A 12,270-nucleotide genomic window follows, 5' to 3' on the forward strand; every position below is an offset into this window, starting at 1 on the left:
TCTTCATCACCACAGACACAGTCAACGCTGATTAGGGCAGAGGAGAGTGGAAATCATGAGAGATGCACGGAAGACAGAGGAGCAGAAACGCGACAAGGGGGAGAAGGGCGAGGTCTGCTCTCATGCCGTCCTGCTCCGCCACCGCTGCTGCCATCGATTAGATTGAATTTGTATGCTCTGTTTTATCACCGCTATGGTTTCCATATTCTGATTTTAATTCTAGTCCTTGCTTTATCTTGAATCCCCAGGGTTGTAATTGCTTTTAATTCCTATCCAATTTGAATATTATGTTTTGCTGCAACCATGGCCACTGCTGTGAAGACTAACATTATCGCTATATGGCTTTTTATTTTCTGTTTATAACTTACTTCAATTTCTCTTGGTTTGCAGTCACTAAGAAAAATGAACCACCCAAATATTGTGAAGCTAAAGGAAGTTATTCGAGAAAGTGACATTCTGTACTTTGTTTTTGAGTACATGGTGGGTGGCCAGTTCTTCATTAGATGTGGTCTGCATCATCTTGTGCAAAGTCCAGTAATTGATGTTTCAATTTTTTGGGTGATTTAGGAATGCAACCTATACCAACTTATGAAAGACAGGGAGAAGATGTTTTCTGAGGGTGAAGTTAGGAATTGGTGTTTTCAAGTTTTCCAAGGTCTTGCTTATATGCACCAGTGGGGATACTTCCACCGTTATCTGAAGCCTGGTACGTTTATCATTGCATCCGAATCCTTTGTTAAATGTGCTATATGATAAAATAGAGAACATGCTTTTTGAGTATGTTAGCCTTTTTTTTTTCAAACTTCTCAAGAATTACCTAGCTTTTTCTATAAATTATGCATCGTTTTGGTTGACATTTTAATGAAGTTGTTATTGTGCAGCAAATGGAGATTTATACTATGGTCTATTCTGATTTTGGCCTAGCACGTGAGATCAGTTCACAACCACCCTACACTGAGTATGTCTCCACACGGTGGTAAGTGCTTTCAACTTTTGTATGTAATTTGTTCAGTTGTGTATTGTGCAGTTTATAAGTTGTACGCTGGCTTCTGTTAGGTATCGTGCTCCTGAAGTGCTACTTCAATCTTATCTGTATAGCTCCAAAGTTGGTAAGTATATGCTTTAAACAGCGATAATGATCAAATTAATACTGTTTGGAGTGATGATAAGTACCATTTTATTTACTGAATTTTATGTCACTCATTTAGACATGTGGGCAATGGGTGCTATAATGGCTGAACTGTTCTCTCTTCCTCCTCTTTTCCCTGGTGCCAGGTAGTCTCTCTCTCTCTCTCTCTCTCTCAAATACGATCTTCTGTCGAAGATCTTATGTCGTGTTATCGATGTTAAGTGTCTGGTAATGTTTATCTTTTTTTGGTTCCTTATGTTGTGTTATGTGTTCTTGATTGGTAATGTTTATCTAATAATTCTCAGTCCTGGTTTTTGTGAATCTACTTCAAGTTTCAAATGGCACTTTCAAACATGTGCTACTGACCTACTGTACCAATTTCAATATGATAATGCCTGAATTCAAAAGGAAAAGAAAGAAAATAGAAAACAAGTACTTTAGTAGCACAAAGAGTCAACTTTAAAAGTTTGACACATTGTAATTTGATCTTATATATTGATGGGTAAATTACTTTAATTAGTAAGAATCTCTAATCCACAAATGTTTGTGTTTTGGCTGCTGGAATCAGACTATTTCGTGAACAGTATTGTATGACAAGAAGACTGGAACTAATTTGCTTCAATGGCCAGTGGAAGAAATAGAGAGCTTGAGACTTAGCAGTGATGAATTTAAGGAATTATTGGTTAAACCTGGCACAGTAGTGCCATTACACATTGGCCCTGCAACACAGGATTTTTCCATAGTTATTGGTTGCATTGTTACAACTTGTATCTCACAGTAATCATGGTTTTACTTTACATTTTCCTGATTTTTATTTATTTATTTATTTTTTGTTGTTCAGTTGGACATATTTTTTGGACCATTTGGCATTTTGGCTATTGCAAATGACCAACTTTCTGAACTAACACCAATTTATTTCTGTCTTTCAAATTATGTAAATGGAACCTCAACTACTACAACTATTACTACTTCTACTTCTACTTCCTTCTGTGTTGATGAAACTAGGTACTATTAACTAATGAATCATCATCATTCATATTTATTTCTTCCTTTATTAGGAGAAAGTGACAAAATATATGAGTTGTTGGATAATAATGCAGGTCATCAAAGGCACCTGATGTATCAAAACTAGTTTTCGGAAGCAAATTGCCTATTCTAAGTGATGAAAAACTATCATTGAAGGTATTGGTAAGTAGTGTCAATTAACCTATTTGGTCTCACGTGACTTGATTCACGAGATAATATTAAAATTGGATTATCAAAAATCACACATAAGTCGATATGGTTCATTAAACTGATTAAAGATTCAATACTTTCAATTTAGTTCTTGAAAGATATCACTATGTGTCAAGTTGGTAAGTTAACTTTACTACTATGTCACTAATGATCGCTGACATATGGAGACACCTGCACTCTTTTCTTTGAAGGCATGTTAAGCATATCATCTAATTAACTTGTGGCAATGACTTCTCAGCTTTCCGAGGCAAAAAAATGAGAGCGGGCCTTTACGAATAGAGGACGCCGGAATCAGTTGCGCTCAATGGGAGAAGCCAAGAATTTGCTTCAATATATGTTCAATTCAGTCGCAGATGTTAGGTGCTCTATTTGGCATCAATTTATTTTTTTCTCTTCTATCAGAAGATTAATAACTTTTATTAGAAGATACTTATGTAGAATACAATATTTTAGTTTTTTATAGTTTATTAGTAGTAAATTCTAAGTGGTCTAGTGTATATTTTGATATGGGTATATTTAATTTAGTGTGAGATGTATGAATACTCATTTATGATCATCTCAATATTTTTAGTTCATTATAAATATATTTTGTTAAAGGATAATTTTTATTATTTAAAGAATATTGTATGGTATTATTATGTATTTATTTTTTTTATAATTTTTAACTAATTTAATTAAAAAAATAGATTTATATATATAATCATATTACTAAATATTAGGTTTTAAAAAAAATTATTAGAATATATATATATATAGAAAATAAAAAAAAAACAATGAGGGACCTAAGGCTACACTTATATACAGTAGCTATAGTATACAAAAAAAAAAAAAGAGGGACCTAAAGCTACACTTATAAAAAGTAGCTATGGTATACAATGTAGCTACGCTTTACAAGTGATGCAGTAGCGTTGAAAAGCGTAGCCTATTCTGAAAAAATGAAAGCTGAAAAGCGTAGCCTTTGATCCTGGACAGCATCACTTAAAAAGCGTAGCCTATTTCCAAACGCCAAAAGCGTAGCCTTTGGTGCAGAAAAGCGTAGCCTTTGAGAATAGGCAACGGCCGAATAGGAATCACCCCAAAAAGCGTAGCCGTAGCCCAAAAAGCATAGCTGTAGCCTAAGGCATCATTTTTTTCACTTTTGGCTACACTTTTCAAGTGTACCTGAATGGGTGTTTTTCTTGTAGTGCATTCCTGAGATCCGGAAAGTCTAAACCTTGTCTGTGGTATTCCAAGTAGGATCTGGGAAGGGATGACTGTGACAAGCTTCAAACTCACGAGTGCTGGGCGTAGTGACAGACGCAAAAGGATCAATGGATCCTATTCCAACATGAGTGAGAACCAACAGATGATTAGCCGTGCGGTGACAACGCATTTGGACCATTTCCACAGAGAGGATAGATGGTAGCCATTGACAACGGTGATCCACCAACATACAGCTTGCCATGGAAGGAGCCTTGCGTGCATGAAGAAGAAGACAGTAGGAAAGCAGAGATTCAGAAGATAGAGCATCTCCAAAACCTCAACCTGTTCTCCATTACTGCAAAACAAGTATTTATTTCATGTTCTTTTACTTTTCACAATTAAATCTTAGAATTAGTGATATCTTGACTAAGAGTTACAAGATAACCATAGCTTGCTTCAAGTTGACAATCTCCGTGGGATCGACCCTTACTCACATAAGGTATTACTTGGACGACCCAGTGCACTTGCTGGTTAGTTGTGCGGAATTGCAAAAGTGTGAACTGGGCGTGCCACTTGAAGAACTGGGCGTGGCGCGCCAATCCAAATTGGAGGCTGGGCGTGGCATGCCACTTAAATGCCTATCACACGCCAGGCTGGAAGGTCACGTTTGTTTAGTTTTCTTTTCCCTCCAATTGTAATTTTCTTTTCTCTTTTGTATTTTCTTTATTCTAGTGCTAGAAGAAGTATAAATAACCCCTGAAAGTACTCAGAAAGGAGTTGTTGGGTTGTAGCTTTGTTGAAGTATTGCAAGATTTACTTTTTCACATCATCTCTTCCATCTCTTGTACTTTTCTCTAAGCTATGAGTAGCTAAATTACCTCTCATTGAGAGAGGGAGATCTGTTGTACTTGATGGATTAATGATATTGAATTTCTTCTTCTCTTTGATTTGTGATGAGCGGATAATTTATGCACTTTTTGGCATTGTTTTTACATAGTTTTTAGTATGATTTAGTTAGTTTTTAGTATATTTTTATTAGTTTTTAAATAAAAGGTACATTTCTGGATTTTACTATGAGTTTGTGTGTTTTTCTGTGATTTTAGGTAATTTCTGGCTGAAATTGAGCGATTTGAGCAAAAATCAGATTCAGAGACTGAAGAAGGACTGTAGATGTTGTTGGATTCTGACCTCCCTGCACTCAAAGTGACTTTTCTGGAGCTATAGGAGTCCAAATGGCGTGCTCTTAATTGCGTTGGAAAGTAGACATCCAGGGCTTTCCAGAAATATATAATAGTCCATACTTTTCCCGAGTTTAGATGACACAAACTGGCGTTCAACGCCAGCTTTCTGCCCTATTCTAGAGTTAAACGCCATAAACAGGTTGCAAAGCAGAGTTAAACGCCAGAAACAGGTTACAAACTGGCATTTAACTCCAAAAAGAGTCTCTACAAATGAAAGCTCAATGCTCAGTCCAAGCACACACCAAGTGGGCCCCGAAGTGGATTTCTGCATCATCTACTTATCTCTGTAAACCCTAGTAACTAGTTTAGTATAAATAGGACTTTTTACTATTGTATTTACATCTCTAGACGTTTAGTTCTTAGATCATGGACGCTGGCCATTCGGCCATGCCTGGACCTTATTCTTATGTAGTTTCAATGGTTGAGTTTCTACACACCATAGATTAATGTGTGGAGCTCTGCTGTTCCTCATGAATTAATGCAAAGTACTATTGTTTTTCTATGCAATTCAAGCCTATTTCTTCTCTAAGATATTCATTCGCACACAAGAACATGATGAATGTGATGATTATGTGACGCTCATCACCATTCTCACCTATAAATGCGTGCCTGACAACCACTTCCGTTCTACATGCAAACAAGCTTGAATGTGTATCTCTTAGCCTCCTGATCGTGAGATCAGAGTCTTTGTGGTATAGGCTAGAATTATTGGCGACTATTCTTGAGATTCGGAAAGTCTAAACCTTGTCTGTGGTGTTCCGAGTAGGATCTGGGAAGGGATGGCTGTGACGAGCTTCAAACTCGCGAGTGTTGGGCGTAGTGACAGACGCAAAAGGATTACTGAATCCTATTCCAGTATGATTGAGAACCGACAGATGATTAGCCGTGCGGTGACAGCGCATTTTGGACCATTTTCACTGAGAAGACGGGATGTAGCCATTGACAATGGTGATGCCCAACATACAGCTTGCCATGGAAAGGAGTAGGAATAATTGGATGAAGACAGCAGGAAGCAGAGATTCAGGAGGAACAAAAGCATCTCTATACGCTTATCTGAAATTCTCACCAATGAATTACATAAGTATTTCTATCCTATTTTATATTTTAATTACATTTTAAGAGTAAAGTATCGTTTTTGTCCCCAATGTTTGGGGTAAATCCTATTTGTGTCCCTAACGTTTAAATCGTCCTATTTATATCCTTAACGTTTGTAAAAGTGATTAAATGTTATCCCACTGTCAATTACACATCATGAACGCTTTAATTTGTTTTTTAAAATCTTTTCTTAAAGTTATAATACAAATGTCTGAGATAGAATCGATGATCTATTCCGAAAAATAACTCATCAAATATTGAAACTAATTCCTACAATATTTACATAATTCACTTTTCTAAGGACATAATTGAATCTAAATACAAATAGTGGGTATAATATTAAAATCGAACACATCCAAATGAGACATATTTGAGAATGAATACATCCAAGTGAGAATAATTGAGAAATATAATCTGATTTGTTAGTATAATTGATAGTAGGATAACATTGAATCACTTTTATAAACATTAAGGATACAAATAGGACGATTTAAACGTTAGAAACACAAATAGGACTTACTCCAAATATTAGAGACAAAAACGATACTTTACTCTAAATTTTAATGACCTTTTAGAATTCATCGTATGAAGCTGCTATGCAAAGAGGGAATTGAATCCCATAGCTTCTACTCAGATAAAGATAGTGTTTAAAACACGAATCAAAATCTGAATCGTGGCATTAGCAATGATGAGATTGTCACAACAGTAAATAAGTCATAATTGGAGTGACACACAATAATCCCTCTTCAATGGTGTAAAGGATTACTGAATCCTATTCCAGTATGATTGAGAACCGACAGATGATTAGCCGTGCGGTGACAGCGCATTTTGGACCATTTTCACTGAGAAGACGGGATGTAGCCATTGACAATGGTGATGCCCAACATACAGCTTGCCATGGAAAGGAGTAGGAATAATTGGATGAAGACAGCAGGAAGCAGAGATTCAGGAGGAACAAAAGCATCTCTATACGCTTATCTGAAATTCTCACCAATGAATTACATAAGTATTTCTATCCTATTTTATATTTTAATTATATTTTAATTATCAATTCACCATAACCATTTGAATCCGCCTGACTGAGATTTACAAGGTGACCATAGCTTGCTTCAAGCCGACAATCTCCGTGGGATCGACCCTTACTCACATATGGTTTATTACTTGGACGACCCAGTGCACTTGCTGGTTAGTTGTGCGAAGTTGTGACAAGGAACTAAGATTATGAATGTGCGTATTAAGTTTTTGACGCCGTTACCAAGGAATGAACAAAAACGATTTTGCATACCAAGTTTTTGGTGCTGTTGCCGGGGATTGCTCGAGTTTGGACAACTGACGGTTCATCTTGTTGCTCAGATTAGGTAATTTTATTTTATTTTTACGCTTTTTATTTCTTATTTTCGAAAAAAATACAAAAAAATTTTCTTTTTCATTTTTCCAAAATTAATTTTCAAAAAATTACAAAAAAAATTTAATAAAATCATAAAAATCAAAATAATTTTATGTTACTTGTTTGAGTCTAGTGCCAATTCTTAAGTTTGGTGTCAATTGCATGCTTTTATAATTTTTTTTATTTTTTATTTTTTTTAATTTCGAAAATTCATCATGTGTTCTTCATGATCTTCAAGTTGTTCTTGATGAATTTCCTTGTTTGATCTTTGTATTTTTATGTTTTGTGTCTTTTCTTGTTTTCCATATGAATTTTCAATTTGTTAGTGTCTCAACATTAAAAATTTTTTAGTTTGGTGTCTTCCATGTTTTTCTTTTCTTAAAAATTTTCAAAAATAAGTTCTTGGTATTCATCTTGACATTCAAAGTGTTCTTGCATATCTTTCTTGTTTTGATTCATATTTTTTATGACTTGTGTCTTTTTTGTGTTTTCCACTTTCTTCATTAAAAATTCAAAAATAAAAAAATATCTTTCCCTTATTTCACTCATAATTTTCAAAAATTTGATTTGATTTAGTCAAAAGTTTTAAAAATTTAGTTGTTTTTTATGAGTCAAATCAAATTTTCAATTCAAAAATTCTATCTTTTTCAAATCTTTTTCAAAAATCAAATCTTTTTCATTTTTTCTTTCATAATTTCGAAATTTTCAAAATTTATTTTCAAAATCTTTTTCTTATTTCTATTTCATATTTTCGAAATTAATGCTAATAATTAATGTGATTGATTCAAAAATTTTAAGTTTGTTACTTGCCTAGTAAGAAAGGTTCAATCTTTAAATTTTAAAATCATATATTTTTGTTTCTTGTTAGTCAAGTAACCAACTTTAATTTTCAAAATCAAACCTTTTTAAATTTCTTTTTCAAATCTTTTTCAAAATAAATGTCAATCACATCTTTTTCAAAATTAATTTCAAAATATTTTCTAACTTCTTATCTTTTCAAAATTGATTTTCAAATCTTTTTTTCAATTAATCTTATCTTGTTTAATTCTTATCTTTTTCAAAACTACCTAACTAGTTTTCTCTCTCTTATTTTCGAAAATCCCTCCCCTCTTTTTTAAAATTCCTTTTTAATTAACTATTTGTTTTAAATTTTAATTTGATTTAATTTTATTTGTCTTTTTAATTTTCGAATTTTTACTTTAATTTTAAATTAAAGACAAAAATATTTTTATTTTATTTTATTTTCGAATTCTTATCTTTTCTTTCTTCCATCCTTCTCTTCTTATACTCATATAAGGAATCTCTATACTGTGACATAGATGATTTCATATTTTCTTTTGTGTTCTCTTCTTTTTCATATGAGCAGGAACAAGGATAAGAACATTCTTGTTGAAGCTGATCCTTAACCTGAAAGGACTCTGAATAGAAAGCTAAGGGAAGCTAAAGCACAACTCTCTGGAGAAAATCTGATAGAAATTTTCGAAAAAGAAGGAGACATGGCTGAAAATAATAACAATGCAAGGAAGATGCTTGGTGACTTTACTGCACCAAATTCCAATTTACATGGAAGAAGCATCTCAATCCCTGCCATTGGAGCAAATAATTTTGAGCTAAAGCCTGAATTAGTTTCTCTGATGCAACAGAACTGCAAGTTTCATGGACTTCCATTAGAAGATCCTTTTCAGTTCTTAACTGAATTCTTGTAAATCTGTGATACTGTTAAGACCAATGGAGTTGATCCCGAGGTCTACAGGCTTATGCTTTTCCCATTTGCTGTAAGAAACAGAGCTAGAATATGGTTGGACTCTCAACCTAAAGATAGCCTAAACTCTTGGGATAAGCTGGTCACGACTTTCTTAGCCAAGTTCTTTCCTTCTCAAAAGCTTAGCAAGTTTAGAGTGGATGTTCAAACCTTCAAACAGAAAGAAGGTGAATCCCTCTATGAAGCTTGGGAGAGATATAAGCAACTGACCAAAAAGTGTCCTTCTGACATGCTTTCAGAATAGACCATCCTGGATATATTCTATGATGGTCTGTCTGAATTATCAAAGATGTCATTGGACCATTCTGCAGTTGGATCCATTCACCTAAAGAAAACACCTGCAGAAGCTCAGGAACTCATTGACACGGTTGCAAATAACCAGTTCATGTACACTTCTAAAAGGAATCCTGTGAGTAATGGGACGCCTCAGAGGAAGGGAGTTGATAAACCACTATTTTATGGTTTATCTTGTACTCAATTGAGTGGTTTTTATTAACTCTTTACCCACTTATTCATACTATTTGTATGGTTTTATATTTCCTTCCTAATTATGTGTTTTGATTGAAAACATGCTTCTTTGATCTTATATTTGCTTATTATTAATCCTCTCTTATTACCATTAGATGCCTTGATATGTGTGTTAAGTGTTTTCAGAGATTATAGGGCAGGAATGGCTTGGAGGATGGAAAGGAAGCATGCAAAAGTGGAAGGAATACAAGAAGTTGGAGAAATTGCTAAGCTGTCCAGCCTGACCTCTTCGCACTCAAACGGCTATAACTTTAGCTACAGAGGTCCAAACGACGCGGTTTCAGTTGCGTTGGAAAGCTAACGTCCGGGGCTTCGATTTGATATATAATACGATATTGTTTCCCTGACGCTAGGCGACGCGACCACGTGATCCATGCGGCCGCATCGTAGTGACGAAAAACCAGCGTGGCAAAATTCGAAACCAGCGAATTCTGGACTATTTTTGACCCAGTTTGCGGCCCAGAAAACACAGATTAGAGGCTATAAAGTGGGGGAATGCATCCATTCATGAGGAGGCTCTCATAATTCATAATTTTAGGAGTAGATGTAGTTTTTAGAGAGAGAGGTTCTCTCCTCTCTCTTAGGATTAGGATTTAGGATTTCTCTTAGTTTTAGGAGTGACTCTCAATCCCAGGTTCTTTATTTTTATTTATTTTTCCAATTTAATTTATGAACTCTTTCATGTTACATTTGATGTCTTTATTAGAGTTAATTGAGGTATTCCAGACTTATGATTGCTTTCTTTAATTTATTAAAGTTCTCAATTTATCTAAATTATTTTCATTCAAGTAGAATTTCTCCTCCTTTTGGCTTTGGTTAAATAATTGGTGACTCTTGAGTTATCAAACTCATTGTTGATTGAGAATCAGAATTCTTCAAGAATTAATTCATCCACTTAACTTACCTTCATAGTTAGAGGTTAAAAAAGTGGGAGAAAAATCCAATTCTCATTACAATTGATAAGGATAACTGGGATAGGACCTCCAGTCTTCATACCTTGCCAAGAGTTATTTTATTATTACTATTTTATTCTTTTTGTGCAAAATACTGCTTCCTTACATCCAAAACCCCCAATTTACAATCCTCATAACCAATAATAAGAACATACCTCCCTGCAATTCCTTGAGAAGACGACCCGAGGTTTGAATACTCAGTTATCAATTTCAAAGGGGTTTATTATTTGTGACAACCAAAACGTTTGTACGAAGGGATTTTTGTCGGTTTAGAGACTATATCTACAACGCGACTATTTTTATGACATTTTTTACTGGCAAAAATCTTAACATCAGGAGTTCTTGAAATTGATACTCTGAATGCCATATTGGCTCAGAATAAAATATTGACTCAGCAAGTCAATATGATTTCTCAGAGTCTGAATGGATTACAAGCTGCATCCAACAGTACTCAAGAGGCATCTTCTGAAAAAGAAGCTTATGATCCTGAGAACCCTGCAATAGAAGAGGTAAATTACATGGGGAACCCTATGGAAATACCTATAATCCCTCATGGAGAAATCATCCATATTTCTCATGGAAGGATCAACAAAAGCCTCAACAAGGCTTTAATAATGGTGGAAGAAATAGGTTTAGTAATAACAAGCCTTTTTCATCATCCACTTAGCAACAGACAGAGAATTCTGAGCAGAATCCATCTAGCTTAGCAAATATAGTCTCTGATCTATCTAAGGCCACTTTAAGTTTCATGAATGAAACAAGGTCCTCCATTAGAAATTTGTAGGCACAAGTGGGCCAGCTGAGTAAAAGAGTCACTGAAACCCTTCCTAGTACTCTCCCAAGCAATACAGAAGAGAATCCAAAAAGAGAGTGCAAGGCCATTACCTTGCTTGGTGTGGCCGAACCCAAAGAGGAGGAGGAGGACGTGAATCCTAGTGAGGAAGACCTCCTGGGATGTTCACTGACAAATAAGGAGTTTCCCTTTGAGAAACCAAAGGAATCTGAGGCTCATCTAGAGACCATAGAGATTCCATTGAACCTCCTTTTACCATTCATGAGCTCTGATGACTATTCATCTTCTGAAGAAGATGAAGACATTGCTGAAGAGCAAGTTGCTCAATATTTAGGAGCAATCATGAAGCTGAATGCCAAATTATTTGGTAATGAGACTTGGCAGGATGAACCTCCATTGCTCATCAAGGAACTAAATGCCTTGGTTCAGCAAACTCTACCTCAAAAGAAACAGGATCTTGGTAAATTCCTAATTCCCTGTAACAGAGGCACCATGACCTTTGAGAAGGCTCTGTGTGACCTGGGGTCAGGCATTAACCTTATGCCACTCTCTGTAATGGAGAAACTTGGGATCTTTGAGGTGCAAGCTGCCAGAATCTCATTAGAGATGGCAGACAACTCAAGAAAATAGGCTTATGGACTAGTAGAGGACGTGTTAGTAAAGGTTGAAGGCCTTTACATCCCTGCTGATTTCATAATCCTAGACATTGGGAAGGATGAAAATGAATCCATCATCCTTGGAAGACCCTTCCTAGCAACAGCAATAGCTGTGATTGATGTGTATAGAGGAGAATTTGTCCTTCTACTGAATGAGGACTACCTTGTATTTAAGACTCAAGGATCTCCTTCTGTAACCATGGAGAGTAAGCATGAAAAGCTTCTCTCACTGCAGAGTCAACCAAAGCCCCCACAGTCAAACTCTAAGTTTGGTGTTGGGAGGCCACAACCAAACTCTAAGTTTGGTG

At 35.3% G+C, this 12,270-nt stretch overlaps 1 protein-coding gene across 2 annotated transcripts; it reads left to right on the forward strand.

Moving 5' to 3' along the window:
• LOC107624463 (cyclin-dependent kinase F-4-like) lies at positions 8 to 2,730 on the forward strand. Of its 2 annotated transcripts, XR_002356019.1 has the most exons (9): positions 8 to 170; positions 391 to 480; positions 568 to 706; positions 882 to 976; positions 1,057 to 1,109; positions 1,209 to 1,275; positions 1,698 to 2,134; positions 2,230 to 2,311; positions 2,604 to 2,730. XR_002356019.1 is itself a non-coding variant. In XM_021113892.1 (7 exons), exons 4-7 carry the CDS (start codon positions 885 to 887, stop codon positions 1,768 to 1,770), a joined length of 285 nt encoding a protein of 94 aa, XP_020969551.1. In that variant the 5' UTR covers positions 8 to 170; positions 391 to 480; positions 568 to 706; positions 882 to 884; the 3' UTR covers positions 1,771 to 1,952. The 2 variants fall into 2 exon arrangements, 1 of the variants encoding a protein (XP_020969551.1); XM_021113892.1 differs by lacking the exons at positions 2,230 to 2,311; positions 2,604 to 2,730 and having other exon boundaries at positions 1,698 to 1,952.

This window comes from Arachis ipaensis, chromosome B10 (genome assembly GCF_000816755.2).
Source record: "Arachis ipaensis cultivar K30076 chromosome B10, Araip1.1, whole genome shotgun sequence".
Classification (NCBI taxonomy): Eukaryota; Viridiplantae; Streptophyta; class Magnoliopsida; order Fabales; family Fabaceae; genus Arachis; species Arachis ipaensis.